Source organism: Triturus cristatus, chromosome 2_2, assembly GCF_964204655.1.
Source record: "Triturus cristatus chromosome 2_2, aTriCri1.1, whole genome shotgun sequence".
Lineage (NCBI taxonomy): Eukaryota > Metazoa > Chordata > Amphibia > Caudata > Salamandridae > Triturus > Triturus cristatus.
In genome coordinates this window covers 306,834,633-306,852,485 of record NC_140582.1, presented here as the reverse complement: position 1 = coordinate 306,852,485, position 17,853 = coordinate 306,834,633, and the positions used below count along the sequence as shown (strand labels likewise).

At 40.6% G+C, this 17,853-nt stretch overlaps 1 protein-coding gene across 1 annotated transcript in view; it reads left to right on the top strand.

The window, feature by feature from the left end:
* The window catches only part of LOC146862164 (thioredoxin-like), a 108,615-nt gene extending 92,827 nt beyond the window's left edge, over window positions 1-15,788 (top strand). Inside the window, exon 5 of the mRNA XM_085643229.1 lies at window positions 15,704-15,788. Coding sequence (XP_085499355.1) covers window positions 15,704-15,766 — 63 coding nt within the window. The 3' untranslated portion in view covers window positions 15,767-15,788. The remainder of the gene's footprint in view (window positions 1-15,703) is intronic.
* The last annotated feature ends 2,065 nt before the right edge of the window (window positions 15,789-17,853 follow it).

Below are 17,853 nucleotides of genomic sequence, written 5' to 3'. Positions count from 1 at the left end.
AAAGGCGCATGAATAAATCGTCCATAAGCAAATGTCACTAATCCAGAACATCGTAGGTAAAAACTAAGTCGACACAATTGATTAAATGATTATAGATTAAGTATTGTGCGTTTAAATTAGAAAACATGTAGCCATCTTAGGAAGGTGAATAAACCAAAAAGCGATATTAGGAAGGGAAGGCACATTTATACAAAATCTGTTACCTAATGAAACTAATCAATAAAGGACACACAATCAGTGTAACCTGATTGAAAACTGTTAGTTAATGAAATATTATATGAAACGGATTAGAGGGACGCGGCCGCCATCTTAGAATGGTCAATCACCCTACGCAATAATTGAAAAAAATAGTCATATAGACTAGTACAGAAAAGAGCAAGTGCCCAACATTACTGCTAGTATACCAGAAATACTACCCGTGGTATAAAAGTAAAGAGGAAAATTCAGAAAAAAGAAAAAAAAAAAAAAACTTTGTTGCTAAACCTTTTTAATTCTACCGGAGGCGATCCACAGACACACGGATGCCTCAATTGATGTAGTGGCTGGTGTGGGGCATATGCTTATTTATAACTAAAAACCAAAATCAATGTTCAGGGTCAGAATGCAATAAATCGATATCAATGTCTATCTGGTATGGTATATATGCACATCCATCATCCAAAAACGTCACATTAAAATACAAAGATTTTTTTGGGTCAAACATAAAAAAGTCAATGTTAAGATAGCAAACAAAAATTGGTGGGTGACGTCAAAATGAACGGGGGGCAAGAGAAAGTTGAAAGGAAAACGTTGCAGTAATGAATGAGAAAGGGAGATGGTGTCAAAAGAAGGGTTGATTGATCTAAGTCAGATTACGTTTTAAAGAAAATAGTGCATTTCAGTTTCACCATTAAGTCCCATTTCAACACTTCTAAGTCTGCATATCCAACTAGCCTCGTTCCTTCGTAATTCCTGCTCTCTATTACCTCCCCTTGGTGAAACCGGTATGTGGTCTATCCCAATGAACCATAATTCTTCTGGTTTCTGTTGGTTTGTTTGCATATGGGTGATGAGGGGATATCTCAGGTCCCCATTTCTTACTGCTCTAAGATGTTCCTGGATTCTGGTTCTTAGTTCCCTTATAGTACTCCCTACGTATATCATGTTACATGGACAGCCCAAAATATATGTCACAAATCTAGTTTTGCATGTGATAACATGTTTGATTCTGTGTACTTTCTCGGTGTTGAATTGGAAAGTACGAGTCCTGTTTCTTCCCATCTTACATGCGCAACAGCTCGTGCATGTAAAGAAGCCCCTCGTCCCTCTGTCATCCAATTAATAGGTTTAGGGGAAGTCACCAGACTAGGGCAAAGCATGTTTCTCAAACTACGGCCACGTCTGTAAGTGATCCTTGGGTTTCTTGTGATCTCATCCTTGAGCCCTGGAACTTCTTCAAGTAGTTTCCAATGTTTGCGTAAAATACTAAAGATCTTGCTGCTATCCTTATTGTAACTTGTTACAAGGGCAGTAGGGGAACTAATCCCTCTCATCTTCCTGGGTACTTTTTCTTCCAATGTATTCTTACGGTTAACCTTAAGAACCCTCTTCTCTGTTTTGTTCATCAGTGACAAGGGATAACCTCTTGCCAGAAATCTTTTCTTGGTTTCTCTGACATTGTCCCCAAATCCCTCCTCGGTGCTACAGATTCTTCTTATTCTTATCATTTCCCCAAAAGGGATGTTATTAACTACATGTCGGGGATGGGCACTGTCATAGCGTAAAACACTATTGCAGGCAGTATCCTTTCGATGAACTGTACTCTGTATTTTGTTATTATCTATAAAAAATTGGATATCAAGGAAATCAATCCTTTCTTTGTTCCAATTTAAAGTAAACCCCAAGTTATATGGGTTATCATTAAGATAATGATGGTAGTTCAAAAGTTCAGGGACAGGTCCATTCCAGATGATAATGACATAATCGATGTACCTGCCCCAGAATAGTACATGTTCCATCCATGTAGTGGCAGAAAACCGGGCTCTGAATGAGTTAAGATCTAACCCCACATTAGTCATCCGTGAGGCAGATAAGGGGGGCAACGTTGTTGTCATGGACAAGGTTGATTACTTGGGGGAAATTGAAAGACAGCTAGCAGATACCACCTGTTACAAGAAATTAACCCTCAATCCAATCAGACCCTTATGCAATCACATTAACACCAAATTATTTGAGTGGCGAGAAATGGGTCTACTGAATGATAAGGAATATGAATATTTGACTGTAAAGGAACCGTCATTCCCATGTATTTATATCTTACCTAAAGTCCACAAGGGAGGCCCATTTCCACCTGGCCGTCCCATTATTTCTGGTATCAACTCGCCTACAGAAAGGCTGTTGGAATACGTGGACGGGTTCCTCCAACCCTTGGTACAGAATTTACCTGCATATGTGAGGGACAGTAAGGACATTTTGTCCAAATTTGAGGGATTAGAGTGGTCTGAGTCCATGATATTTGTCACCTTGGATGTAACTAGCCTTTACACCAGTATTAAGAAAGAATTCGGTGTTATGGCTTTGGAATTCTATCTAGGACAAAGGTCGGCTGGCCATTTGTCTCACAATGAGATGCTTCTTGATATGACAAATATAATATTATCCAAAAACTTCTTTCTCCATGATAATGAATGGTTCCAGCAAATACAGGGGACGGCGATGGGCTCCAGGTTTGCACCCGCTTATGCCGGCCTTTTTATGGGTTGGTTTGAGCGGTTGCATGCCTGGGGCCGACATGCCACTACATGGATGGAACATGTACTATTCTGGGGCAGGTACATCGATGATGTCATTATCATCTGGAATGGACCTGTCCCTGAACTTTTGAACTACCATCATTATCTTAATGATAACCCATATAACTTGGGGTTTACTTTAAATTGGAACAAAGAAAGGATTGATTTCCTTGATATCCAATTTTTTATAGATAATAACAAAATACAGAGTACAGTTCATCGAAAGGATACTGCCTGCAATAGTGTTTTACGCTATGACAGTGCCCATCCCCGACATGTAGTTAATAACATCCCTTTTGGGGAAATGATAAGAATAAGAAGAATCTGTAGCACCGAGGAGGGATTTGGGGACAATGTCAGAGAAACCAAGAAAAGATTTCTGGCAAGAGGTTATCCCTTGTCACTGATGAACAAAACAGAGAAGAGGGTTCTTAAGGTTAACCGTAAGAATACATTGGAAGAAAAAGTACCCAGGAAGATGAGAGGGATTAGTTCCCCTACTGCCCTTTTAACAAGTTACAATAAGGATAGCAGCAAGATCTTTAGTATTTTACGCAAACATTGGAAACTACTTGAAGAAGTTCCAGGGCTCAAGGATGAGATCACAAGAAGCCCAAGGATCACTTACAGACGTGGCCGTAGTTTGAGAAACATGCTTTGCCCTAGTCTGGTGACTTCCCCTAAACCTATTAATTGGATGACAGAGGGACGAGGGGGCTTCTTTACATGCACGAGCTGTTGCGCATGTAAGATGGGAAGAAACAGGACTCGTACTTTCCAATTCAACACCGAGAAAGTACACAGAATCAAACATGTTATCACATGCAAAACTAGATTTGTGACATATATTTTGGGCTGTCCATGTAACATGATATACGTAGGGAGTACTATAAGGGAACTAAGAACCAGAATCCAGGAACATCTTAGAGCAGTAAGAAATGGGGACCTGAGATATCCCCTCATCACCCATATGCAAACAAACCAACATAAACCAGAAGAATTATGGTTCATTGGGATAGACCACATACCATTACGAAGGAACGAGGCTAGTTGGATATGCAGACTTAGAAGTGTTGAAATGGGACTTAATGGTGAAACTGAAATGCACTATTTTCTTTAAAACGTAATCTGACTTAGATCAATCAACCCTTCTTTTGACACCATCTCCCTTTCTCATTCATTACTGCAACGTTTTCCTTTCAACTTTCTCTTGCCCCCCGTTCATTTTGACGTCACCCACCAATTTTTGTTTGCTATCTTAACATTGACTTTTTTATGTTTGACCCAAAAAAATCTTTGAATTTAATGTGACGTTTTTGGATGATGGATGTGCATATATACCATACCAGATAGACATTGATATCGACTTATTTCATTCTGACCCTGAACATTGATTTTGGTTTTTAGTTATAAATAAGCATATGCCCCACACCAGCCACTACATCAATTGAGGCATCCGTGTGTCTGTGGATCGCCTCCGGTAGAATTAAAAAGGTTTAGCAACAAAGATTTTTTTTTTTCTTTTTTCTGAATTTTCCTCTTTACTTTTATACCACGGGTAGTATTTCTGGTATACTAGCAGTAATGTTGGGCACTTGCTCTTTTCTGTACTAGTCTATATGACTATTTTTTTCAATTATTGCGTAGGGTGATTGACCATTCTAAGATGGCGGCCGCGTCCCTCTAATCCGTTTCATATAATATTTCATTAACTAACAGTTTTCAATCAGGTTACACTGATTGTGTGTCCTTTATTGATTAGTTTCATTAGGTAACAAATTTTGTATAAATGTGCCTTCCCTTCCTAATATCGCTTTTTGGTTTATTCACCTTCCTAAGATGGCTACATGTTTTCTAATTAAAACGCACAATACTTAATCTATAATCATTTAATCAATTGTGTCGACTTAGTTTTTACCTACGATGTTCTGGATTAGTGACATTTGCTTATGGACGATTTATTCATGCGCCTTTTCTTTTTATTATTAGCAAGGGGCGACTTTACCCTTCCAAGATGACGACACCCTTTTGAACATACGATATTCAATTCGTTTTTTCATCTTTCCTGTCCCGCGCCTAGTTACGAGTTTGTTATTTGCCCCATCGTAATTTAGTCTTAATATTAATGACTATTAGATCTTCATGTTGGTAGGGAATGACGTAGATACCGGTTTCTTGTGATTGTTGCGGGGCGTTTTTTACTCTGTCAAGATGGCGGGGGTTTTTTTCGAAACACCGTCTGGGCTTGACCCCACTCGATGGGACTCAAACCCAGGTGCATCAAATTAAGATACACCTTAGCTCTATATAAACAGCAGGCCTGTCCACTTTGGTCTCGCTGTTCCTGACTGACACTACGACTCTTGCGTGAGCAGATGCGGAATCGGGTAGGTTGACGGACTTGTCCCGCTCCACGTGTTTTTTTGGGGGTCTCGCTAGCATACCTGATTTCGGGTTTACTGCTCGAATATATATGCATATTTTTTTTCAAGTGAACTCTCTTTGGGCATATTGTGCTTCTCTTTAAACAACAACAACGGGGTTTCTATCCTTAGGCATCTGAACGATTGATATTACTCGAGGGAGGGAGATTACCCTTCAAATTCTTGGACGAAATTGTAATAGGATTAAGGACGGAAGGTCAGGACCTGGTGCAGTGACCTCACACTATTTACTATACTTCTTAATTTGGAAACAAGGCACATATCCTTTTTAAGTGAGTGCATACACTGGCTTTTTTGGTGGGAGGTGACTGAAAATTATTCTTGGTTGAACTCGGCGCATTTTGTACACTTACCCATGTTTTTATTTTTTTTCCCAGCAACATAGACATATCTCTTAGAGACCGTGACTGTAGCGATAAAGAAGAAGGAAGATTAGCAACCATTCCTAATATCTACACAGCGATTCTCTTGGTGGGTACCTACCCCATTCCCTATGATCTTTTAGATCCCTTTTCTCTAATTTTAATCCCCTTTTCTCTCTCTCCTATTTTTATATTCCCTTCCAAACACAAACGCTCTAGTGAGGATAGGATGTACGCCATTTATTTCTTAGATTAGATCCTTAGAAAATTACGAAATGTTGAACTTATTACCCGTAATGTGAATATTGTCTTTGTGATAACTTTTGTATGTCGATACTGATGGGGAGATTGATTAAGGTTTGTTTATAACCTCAAATGTCTGGTTTTTGGCTAATATTTATTAAATGATGTCTTCACATTCATCTTGGTGTTTTGGAATTCCGATACTTTAATCAAATTACCTATTGTAATGTTTTTAATGTTTTGTGCCGTTTGTTCATGCATGTTATTTATTGTATATATATTTTTGTAAAATTTGTTGCAGCCCTGAAGAAGTCCCGAGTTGGACGAATTGCGTTGGCTGCTTTGGCTGTTTTTATGTGTACATAACAATTGAAATAAAGAAGATTGCTCTGAAAAGAAACCTTATGGATATGGATTGATTTATATTATACTTGGACATTTTTTTGAGTGGTGCTACTTGTGCTGTTGTTTTTTAATAGTGAATAGGTGTGCACTGATCGGGCCCCACTCGCCTCGCACATTACTGCCAGCAGATTATGTGTTGAGGGCATTGTAGGGCAAAAATAGTCCGGAAGGGGTAACCCCCTGTAAACATGCACAGCACACAAGGTCACCAGTCACAGTCTGAGTGCCAGGGCCTAAGACACCACACCCACACACCTCCTTCATGGGGCAATCATTGGTAGTAGAAAGCAAGCCGATAGGACCCATAGAATTACTCTTTTTCTAGCAGTGCATGGTAAGCAGACACAAGCCATCCGGGGTGAAAGCAGAGAGATGATTGGGCGCAGGAGGGCCTCGAATCAAGCCCTCTATCCCACATCAGCCAGTGCCTTGAGAGTCCTTCGTTGGGTTCCCTTAACCTATGATGGTCCTGGCCATGCCTCAAGGGGGTCCTCACCCCTGCAGATCTGACTGTCTGCACCTCGGTGGCTCTCACAGTCAGTAATTAGGATACCAAGGACCCGAGCGAACGCGCTACACAGGCCCTCTTGGGCCATCCAAGATCTCCTGAGTCAAACAGCTCATAGTCCACCAGAAACTCGGTGAGTGTCCCTTGGGCACAGATAGGAGACCAGCAGGTTTCCTGCTACAATCTATGTGCTTGTGGTGCTCGATGGGCTCAGCATGATGGTGCGGTGGTCGGCGCATCCCAGGACCTCGGAGAAACAGCTCATGCAGCCATGGTGGCTAGCTCTGCCCTCCAATTAACAATTCATGTTTATCCATAATTTCATCTCAACTTTGGAAATATACTAAATGGAAGGATCCACATTGGGTGTCTCACACATGTCAAATTTTTTTAAAATATTTTAATATTTAAATAAATATGGCATCATAGATGGAATTTGTCTCTCGTTGTTTTGTGTTATAAATTTGTTTATACATTTAAAGAATTCCACAGGTATCCATTAGTTGACAAAGCAAAAGTCCCATCTGACTCAGTTTATATACATTATGAAGGACAGTTTGCAGCATGGATACTGTTATATTGCAAGTAGAATATCATGCAAATGTATTTTTTGACACCCTCTCGACGTGTACACTGATACTTCTCCTTTAGCACTGTAGTCCATCCCTATGAACCACTTCCTGGCAGGAGGAACTTTACTTGAATGACAATGGAAGGCAATATTTATATTTGCTATTATTAGGCTGCCAGCAATCACTTGTGGTACAGTATTTTATACAATCCGACTTCTAAACTGAATTACATCCAGGAAGCGGGACAGAATTAGCCCTAATCTATATCTGGGATGTCTTTAAAAACACAGAAATCAGAACTGGGTTGATGCCCTTCTTCTTTTGGACCTTTTAGCAGCCTTTGACACAGTGAGTCACAACACACTAATCCAATGACTTTAGGAAGCCGGAATAGAGGGTACTGCTCTTGCTTGGATTGCATCATATCCTACAACACAGAAAAAAATATTACATTTTCCTCCAATCTCTTCTAAACCATACAGCATTAAAGCAGGAGTCCCTCAAGACTCTATCATCTCACCCATACTTTTTAACATCTATATGAAATCATTACCAGATCTGATCAATGGCTTTGACTTCACCTGCTATAACTACGCAGGTGACACGCAGATACTTCTGAAATTGGAAAACCCAAAGGACATTGGAATATCGAATATCTTCATTTGCCACCGGGCTCTTGACTATTGGATGACATGGAGCTACCTCAAATTAAATGCCTCCAAAACGGAAATACTCACCTGTGGTCACTTGAAGACCTGTGACCCTCTCTGTTCCTTGCCTGGTGATCTATGATCACTGGCAAAAATATCTAAGGGCGTAAGTAGCCTCTGAATTACCAGGGATGCCAAGCTGTAAATAAATGCACCAGTGGATTAGTTAGCCAAATTAAGCTTTATTACAATGAAAACAGTGCAACGCTTCGTCCTGCACCTAAAAAGTCCTCACAAGGTTCAAGCTACCATCTCTCTTGTTTGGTCTACACTAGATAACACTAATGCTCTGCATCATGGCTCACCTTTGTCAACTAAATGAAGATTACAGAGAATTCAGAATCCTTCCGCTAGATTCCTCACACATGTAAAGCCCAAGTACACATCTCCCCTGCCTTAAGGGCCCTACACTGGTTACCAATTTGCCAGAATATCAGGCTTCAAGCTGCTTTGTATCACTCACAAGGTTGTATATGACAAAGGACCAATCTTCATCAGTAAGCAAATCAACAAATACATACAACAAAGGAAGGGAAGGGCTCCTGGTCTCAACATTGCAATATACATGAGTGGAAAATCTTTCTGTTCAGGCAGCCAAACTATCCAATTCACTACCCAGACACATACAATCCACTGTCAACCATCTTAACTTCATAAGGTTAGTCAAGAGCTGGCTCTTCCCCAGATGAAGTCAAACTCACAAGACAACAGTGTGCAACAACAGTATTCACGGATATGACAAACTATGCTTCTCACACCATCGAAATAAAGTTTTCATAATGTATGTGTCATTGCACATTGAAATATATGCTTCCTGTTATATAAGCAGAAACATTTATACAAGTAAAAGAAATTTATACTATGCCACCAGATACGCATGTATATAAGACAGTGTCATAATTGATGCTTCTTTGTACATATAGGTGCACATATAGAGGAGTAAATGCCTGCTACCAAAAACGTAAGAAATGTCATGAAAAAATTTGCATAATTCACTACAAGATAAATGGGCACATCTACATATGTAAATATTGCTGCTACTATGCACATATGTGCATTTACATAGAGGAGTTTTCTCCAACCAACAAAACCTACCAAGTATATGGATATATGTATGAATAAGGTATTTTCATTTTTTTTGCTTTGAAAAATAATCCTCCTTTCAACCTTTGTCCCATCCCTCCCTCTGCCTCATACCAAACATTTCTGACTACTATAAACACCCAAACTTCCTTCTCAAACGTTCCATCATGCCTTGTAACACAACTAACAGGCACATACAGCCACTACTTAAAAAGCAACTTAATGCTTCCCTTTCAAATCCGCTCCCATTATCCTTACCCTACTCTAAACTCTACTAAACACACAAGAAAACAAGAACACAAACATAGAACAACTAATGCGCCCCCAAAATAATATTACTAATCTACTAACTTTTAATCCCTAATCTTGGGTGCCGGATTTACGTGCTACTTGCTGCAAAGTACTTCAACGCCTTGTCAGGGGTAGTAATAGCTATATGAATGCCATTTACAATTATAATTATACTCTTAAACACATTGATGATAGGATAAGAGCACCAATCTGGTATCATGCATCACACAACAGATACACTTCCCACATAGGCCATGTTGCAATACAGCATCCATTCAATCAAGCACACCCTATGGTGCAGGGGGTATAGCATGCTAGTAAGATCAGGGTGTAGGTTTGTCCACTAATGCCGTCAACTCCTGTAATATAATGTAGATTTTCATCAGCCTTGATGGACAGAAAATCTGGATTTTATTAAAGACACAGAGGCTAATATTATGCAATCCTCTTTTATTGCGCCACCCACAGCAGCCCCTTTAAAGAATATAGAACGCAACAAAGTTCTTTAGATGATTAACAATGAGCCAGAACATCCATGACTCTTCCTTCTGTTTGTGCACTGCAGTAAATACAAACATAGGTCTTTAGAAAATCAACATAAAAACCAGAAGAACACATTATCCGGATTTGAGCAAAATCCATCTTCCTGTCTCATTGCTGGCCACGGGCTGAAAAAAGAAAAAATAACCATTACCAACAAGGGTAGGGAGAGGCGGGATAATATTAGCCTCCGTGTCTTTAATAAAATCCAGATTTTCTGCCCATCGAGGCTGATGAAAATCTACATTTTATGGCAAGACCGGAGGCTAAGAGTATGCAAGTTCAAAGCCTCTCTAATAAAAAAGAACTTGCATGAATCACAGGTTTAAAATAGAATTTCCTAAAAACAAGAGTCATTAGACCAATCGGCACATCTCAAAATATCATGTAACGCACCTCCTAGCATAAAGGCTTTTGAATCCGAAGCACCCCTCACTGAATGTGCTTAACACCAGCATTCCTCATCACCTCTTTCACCCATATCGCCAAGGTTAGATTAGAAACAGCTTTGTGTGGTTTTCTATACGAAATTAACAACTGTTTTTCATTTGGAGGACGAACATCTGAAGTCCTCCTCTCGTTCTCCTTTAAACAACGCACAACACACAAACGTTCATTATCATCAAAATAAGGATAGAATATGCTATCTGAATTTGTTTTTGTTCTTCTGCAAAGATAAAAACAAACACCCTCTGGATTGAAAATCCTTGCACCCACATCCAAAGCTCTCACATTCGAAACTCTCCTAAAAGATAATAAACATAATAACATTGTCAGCTTCCCACTTAAAATTCTTAAATCCAAACCATTGTTGCTCCCCAAGTTCTCTAAATACTCAAGAACTTTAGAAACATCCCAAATAGACGAATATCTGTCCACTGGGGGCTTAGATACTCTTACACTCTTCATCAACCTATTCACCAAATTATTCTGACCCACAGAAACTCCATTAGCCAGATCGTGACCAGCGACGATAGCTGATCTATGCAGATTGATAGTTCTGTACGCCAAACCTGAGGCAAACAAAGATGCCAAATAATTAACCACAAATACTACATCCACCGAAACGGGATCGTAATCTTTCTCCAAACACCAGCGTAACCATTTTTGCCAAGCCAATCTATACATCTTCCTTGTTCCTGGAGCCCAGGATTCCCTGATAAGTTGAGAAGCCTTGTTCGAAATTCCTGGCACTTCCCAGACTCTCCTGAAATTTTTCCTGCCATCAGTCTCAACTGGCCTGAAAATATTAAATTGTGAGATTCCCCCAATGCTCCTTTCAGGATGTCTGGGAATGTCAGAAGTAGGATTGGACAATTTGTCGACATTTCTAAAAGGATAGGATACCAGACTTGTGATTTCCAAAGGGGGGTTATCAGGACCACCGTTTCTTTCCACTTGTGCACCAACAAGGTCACCCGGGTTATCAAAACAAATGGGGAAAATGCATAAGGGCGAAGACCCTCCAATCCTGCCTGAAAGCATCTATCCCAGCCAAGTCCGGATCCGGGCGCCAACTGAAAAACTTCTCCAATTGAGTGTTCCACCTGTTCGCAAACAGATCCACATGACAAGGACCCCACAATTCCATTATTCTCAAAAACACCGACCTGTGGAGAGTCCAGTCGCTGGAATCCGAGTGATTCCTCGAATACCAATCCGCCTGCACATTTTTCTGACCCGGTATATACTCTGCTTGAACTAAGATATTCTGATTCAAACAATAATCCCAAAATACTCTCGCAAGATCCGCTAGATCCTTTGATCTCGGTCCCCCTAGTTTGTTCACATATCTCACCGCTGAGACATTGTCCATCCTCAACAAGACTGAACACTTGGCTTTGCCCTTCGTAAAACTCTTTATAGCAAAGGATCCTGCCAGCAGTTCCAGACAATTTATGTGCATCTTCCTTTCCTCTACAGTCCACATTCCTCCTGTCGAAGTAGCACCACAACGAGCTCCCCAACCAGTTAAACTCGCATCCGATTCTATAGTCAATTCCGGATTCACTCCGAAAATTGCTCTTCCATTCCATGCCTCCATATTTCTTAGCCACCAATTAAGTTCCGATTTGGCCTCTTCAGAAAGAGTAACCTCCTGAGAAAATTTCATACCACGCCTTAAGTGACTGCTCTTCAATCTTTGAAGAGTACGATAATTCAAGGGTCCTGGAAGAATAGCTTGAATAGTTGATGACAACAGACCTATGATCCTCGCTAACATCCTCAAAGAGATAACATCTAATGACAAAACCCTTCGAATTTCCTTCCTTATTTTCTTTACCTTGTCCAATGGTAACCTCAACTGACCCTGAATAGTGTTTATCATGAACCCTAAAAATTGTGTTTCCTGACTTGGGGACAAACAAGACTTCTCCCTGTTCACCACAAACCCTAGACTCTCCAGAAGGTCCACAGCTAGTTCCGTGTGATCTTCCACTCTCCTCTTTTCCTGATCCATAATTAAGATGTCGTCTAAGTAAATAATCACCCGTATCCCTCTCTCTCTCAAAAAGGCAACTACCGGACGAAGCATTTTGGTGAAACACCACGGGCCGAGGATAGCCCGATGGGGAGGCAAACAAACTTCCATAACCTTCCTTCCCATCTGAACCTCAGAAATCTCTGGTGTTCTGACCATATTGGAATTGCTGGATACGCGTCTTTTAAGTCTAGACGAGTCATTCAATCTCCTGTCTGAAGGACATCTCTCAGCATATGCATACCCTCCATCTTGAATTGATGGTACTCTACCCAATCATTCAGATGCTTCAAGTTTATCACGGGTCTCATACCTTTCCCTTCCTTTTCTACTAAGAAAATATTGCTTACAAAACCCGCACACGTTTCCAATTCCTCCGCAATTGCTCCTTTCATTAAGAACTCTCTTACTTCTTTCTCTACCAACTCTGACAGAGACAAATCGAATCTTATCATTTGAGGGCACTGATTTTGAACTGGTTCTTCTATGAAATCTAAACGATAACCCAAAACCGTCTGCAGAACCCATGGGTCCCCTGTTATCATACGCCAATTCTTGTAAAATTGGGCAAGGCTGCCGCCCAACTTTACATGGGTAACCAAATGGCCTAGTCTTACCTGATCTTCTTGATCTTCTATTCCCTCATGAATTTCCTCTTTCCTTTTGAGGGTAGAAATTCCCGGGTTGGAATCCAGACTGTTGTTGATAGTTATAATTGTAGGGTCTTAAACCCCTCGAAACTGAGGCCCTTGTGATACCTTGTCCTCGGCCGGGAAATCGACCTCTACTTCTCCCGGCCCCGCCAAAAACATGATGGTCAAAGAACTTTTTAATTTCTCTCTGTGATTTTTGCAGAGAACTAAAAGCACCCACATATTTGCTCATTTCCTTAATGAAAGCCTCTCCAAAAAGCATCCCATTGGCCTCCAATCCACCTTCGTTGTTTGCTAGTTCAGCCAACTTGGAATCAATTTTAAGGAGGATACTCTTTCTCCTTTCAACCGAAATCGCGGTGTTTGCATTACCCAAAAAACACGCCGCCCTTTGAATCTGTTCCTGAAGTTCTTCTCCGTCCAGATTTTTCTTTTCAACATAGGCTTCCTCGGCCATATCAAACATTTTTGTAAGAGGGCCAGTTAAATCAAGCAGTCTGTCCTGACACATCTTAAGCCCTTTATCCAAACCCTTTTTTGGATCTCTTCCGCCTTTCCCAATGAACGCTATTATTTTTGCGTCAAGGTCGGGTGTGAAAGCAATTTTATTCAACAGACTTGGTCTAGGGCATTCAGAACGGAGCCTCAATCTCACGTCCTTTGGAATTTGTTTCCTTAACCACATTTGGACATATTCTGCAACATGAGGAGCCGGGCTCCATTCAGGAGATAATGGGTGCTTTAACATCATTGGATCAAACATTGACTCACCTTACGGATCCTTGACCCCAGCATTCTCATCAGACTTATCCTTAACCTCTGCATGTTTCACCATTTCCACAATTTCAATATCTGAATCGAAGTCAGACGAACAACTTAACTCTATCTCCGCACTACCCGAAGACTCATCACATAAGATGGTAGTATGCCTTCTACCACTCTGACCTCTTTCAAGGCCCCCTTGTGTGTCCTCGACACTTCCTTGTTTCACACGTTTGCGAAGACCTGAATCCAGGTAGGCAGCCTTCGCCTTTTTGCTCCTTAAACCATCAGAGTCCACATTCTTTCTCTTCCTACTCACTTTCCCACTCTTTTTTGCTAATACTGGGCCTTCACCAGCAGACCAAAAATGCTCATCCTGGGATGGATGGCCACTACTTCTTTTCAATTCCTCAAATTTATTTTCTATTTTTGTATCCAGTTCACAGGCAAACTTACTCAACATAAAAGAGATCCTCTCTTCCATGCTCAAATTTGCCTGAGATTTTGCATTCTCCTCAGACATTGTAATAGAAAGTGAGTTTTATACAAATAAACTCTTAGAGACAGCCAGAAATCAAAACTTCCTCAGAAGCTTAAAATGTTCTTTCGTTTAAACTAAAAACCCTCAGCTATCATACAAACTGACCTTGACAAAACGAACGAAGTCAGCAATAACCTTAACAAAGGTCACCAAATTCCACAAAACACTAACAATTAATTTTTCCGATTTATCAAAAGATGTTCTTCGATGCCTAAAAACAGTCCGAAAGCACTTCCGACAGAAAAAGCCTCTTCCACAAACAGTTCTGTCAATTTCAAGAGAACAGACAGCTTCACGTTCCGAACGCACGCATCAAATCGACGTGCAATTGCGCGCATGAACGCGCAGACTGCCTGTCTCTGTGCTTACATGAAGCCTGAATCAAGATGGCAGGGGCGCTTTATTACGTGCGGCTCGCGCCGAATTGTCGTAACGGTAAGCCTGCATTTTTAAATCCAAATAACGTCTCTCCTCGTGAGTTTACCTAATTTCGACTGTATAAATGAAAACAAACTTACACAACCGCAACAACTGGTACTCGCGGACAAAGCCTAACGTGCTAGACGCACCATTTTAAAAATCAAAACTCACTCGACAATGCACTGAGACAAGAAACCCTTGACAGAGCGAACGGCATAGATAAAAGCTCATTACCTGTACACACCGCGTAGATCCTATCACACTCTCTTAATCACACTAAACATTTATGTCCTTTATTTCTAAACCATTCGTGCCATTTTATGTCCTTAAATTCTAAACAGTTCGAGCCTGATACACATAAATCTGTGTTATTGGAATCTAATAATTAAATACCAGAACATATAGGCATAAGTCAAATGTGAATTAAGTATCAGGCGTATAGCACATTATTTCAGACACATATAAACAATTCAAATAAAACTGAATGAGAGGAAACGCATGCAAGACTTATCTCATGGGCAGCAGCAAAAAAGAAGGAAGAGTCATGGATGTTCTGGCTCATTGTTAATCATCTAAAGAACTTTGTTGTGTTCTATATTCTTTAAAGGTGCTGCTGTGGGAGGCGCAATAAAAGAGGATTGCATAACCTTAGCCTCCGGTCTTGCTATTAAATCAAACTCTATATAAATCCAACCACAGAACAACACAAAAAAGTAAGAAGAAATGGCCACATTGAAAGTTAGGTGTTGCCAATTTTACAAAGAAATACGACTACACCCATGCAGATTGGTGACCAGGCGCCCTGGGTCCTTCGTACATTTGTTGTTAAATTGATGTGGTCTGAAAAGACTTGGTGATAATAAACATATTTATTTTCTGTTTTCTCCATCCCTTTTTATGTTAATTCCTTATACAGCTTCGTGAGTACGTTGGATCGAGTGCCAGCAGCCTAGAAAGTAAAATCCGGGAGTTAATGTGATTCATGCCACTGCAATCAATGTGAAATTCAATGGAGCCACAATAAATTGCTTAGGACAAAAGAATAGGCAACAATGAAATGCTAGCGACTGCAACTCCACATGTGAACTTGTCCTGACAAATTAAAGCATCAGTGGTGCACAGCTCATGTGTGTACATGTTTGGATTATTAAGGAATGCCTTTCCCACCAGAATTTATTCTGTTTTAAATGTGAGTGCATTTCTCCTGCTTTCACCGCCCTTAATAAATTCATAGGTTGAAGGACTTTTTGCCTGTATTTATCTACTCCCACCTTATGATTTCATAGCAACAAGTACCCATTGGGCCTTTAGGTGATTACAATATTGAAATGTGCATCTTTTAGACCTTGAGGTAAGAGCAATGGCTTTGTGTTTTTTGGTTTTCGCAGATCCCCTGAATGCAGGTTATGTTCTGCAGTTCATGGCTGTTTTTTGGGTGCTTCAGTAACGCGATAAGACCCCACTAGACTCACTGTGACCTTGCACTTCTTATGACCTTAAGTGAGACAAGTAAAAAACTTCTTAGAGTCAGTAACACCTCAGCCCATGTGGAGTTTAATGCATGAAACGTTTTTACCGCGGTGATTTGTGTGTGAGCGTGCAAGTGGTTTGTAGAAAAAAGCTACTCGAACTGACTGCTGAAGTAAACAACCTTCAATGCAGTAACCTCCTGCCTTAAACTTAAAGCAAATATTGAGCCTTTTCTCAATGTTAAGAGAAACATATAGACAAATAGGACCATGTCAGCGAGGTAATAGTGGTATGAAATTACCACCGTATTTTCATTAATGCCCGAATCACTTACCAGCAAGTTACATCATCTCTAGTAACAAAAGTAAAAAGCAAACAAAGTGGATAATGAGGGTATAGATTGCAGCCAGGCTGCAATGTGGCTGCATTGTCTCTGCACTCTAATGACCCCTCTTTTGACCTTAAGGGATGACCCTAACCCTCACTTTTGTCACTTCAGAATCAACAGAAACAGAGGCACAGAAAGAGACTGTAGATGTAAATTCCTTGCCCCTTTTTAAGGTTGGGCCTAACTGCCCAATGTTGCTCTTCTGGCCTTGTTTGCCCCTTTTTCCAGTAGACACTGCTTTACCACCAGAGCACAAGGCTCTACAGAATAAGGGGTTCTATCAAAGTGTGCCCCACTCATGTTTTAGGGCGGCTGCCGCCCCCTCCTGAAGTAATGGTGAAAAGACAAACGTTTCGAGTTGTCTCAGTACATAGAGCTGCAGCACAGACCTTTGTCACTATATCATGTGGGAGGTCCTACTGACAACCTCATGGAAAAAAGGTAGTTCATTTCTCCATGAGGGTACATTATGGGTTGTGGATTGGCACATACATGTGTCAGATATTACACGCTTTGATGTCCAGGTGATATGTAAATGGTGACATCTGAAAAAACAATTTTTGCAGAAGATGGAGGTTATGATCCAGACAACTGCATGGACCCTACAACTGCAAAACTGAACAGCTAGTCTGGGAGTCTTAAGGAATCCACCTTCATGCCCTGCCATGCATGGGAATTTGGTAGTGAATAAAGATCTAACCTCAGTCAATTTGACTGTCTGGGCATCTCTGACACCAGATCTGCTCAGTGTTAGCAACCCCTGCTCATGATGTATGAAATTTACCTATTCAATGTACATACTCCTGACGATCTCCGCTCCCCTGTCTCTGAGTTATGCTGCAAGTTTCCTGCTAACCCTTTGCAATGTGGATTTTAAATGTGTTACAACTTCTGATTGGCAATAACTCCCCACCTGGAGTCCTAGTTTTCCATAAGTATTGGTGCTACAGAACCATTATGTTGTATTGCCCTGGTCCGCTCATGAGGTTTTTGCAGCACCATTTTGGAGAGTCATCTCACCAGGCCCTAGATAGAAAAGTTATTGTTAGCTGCGCCAGCTCTGAATTAGAACATCATCTGAACCTCAAAGATATACTTAGGCCATCCATAAACTGAACACAGGTGCATGATGACTGCCTTTTTGCTGTTAGAAAGACAAAACCAAACAGAAAGCTACCTTACTACCTTACTCAGACCAAAAAACAAAC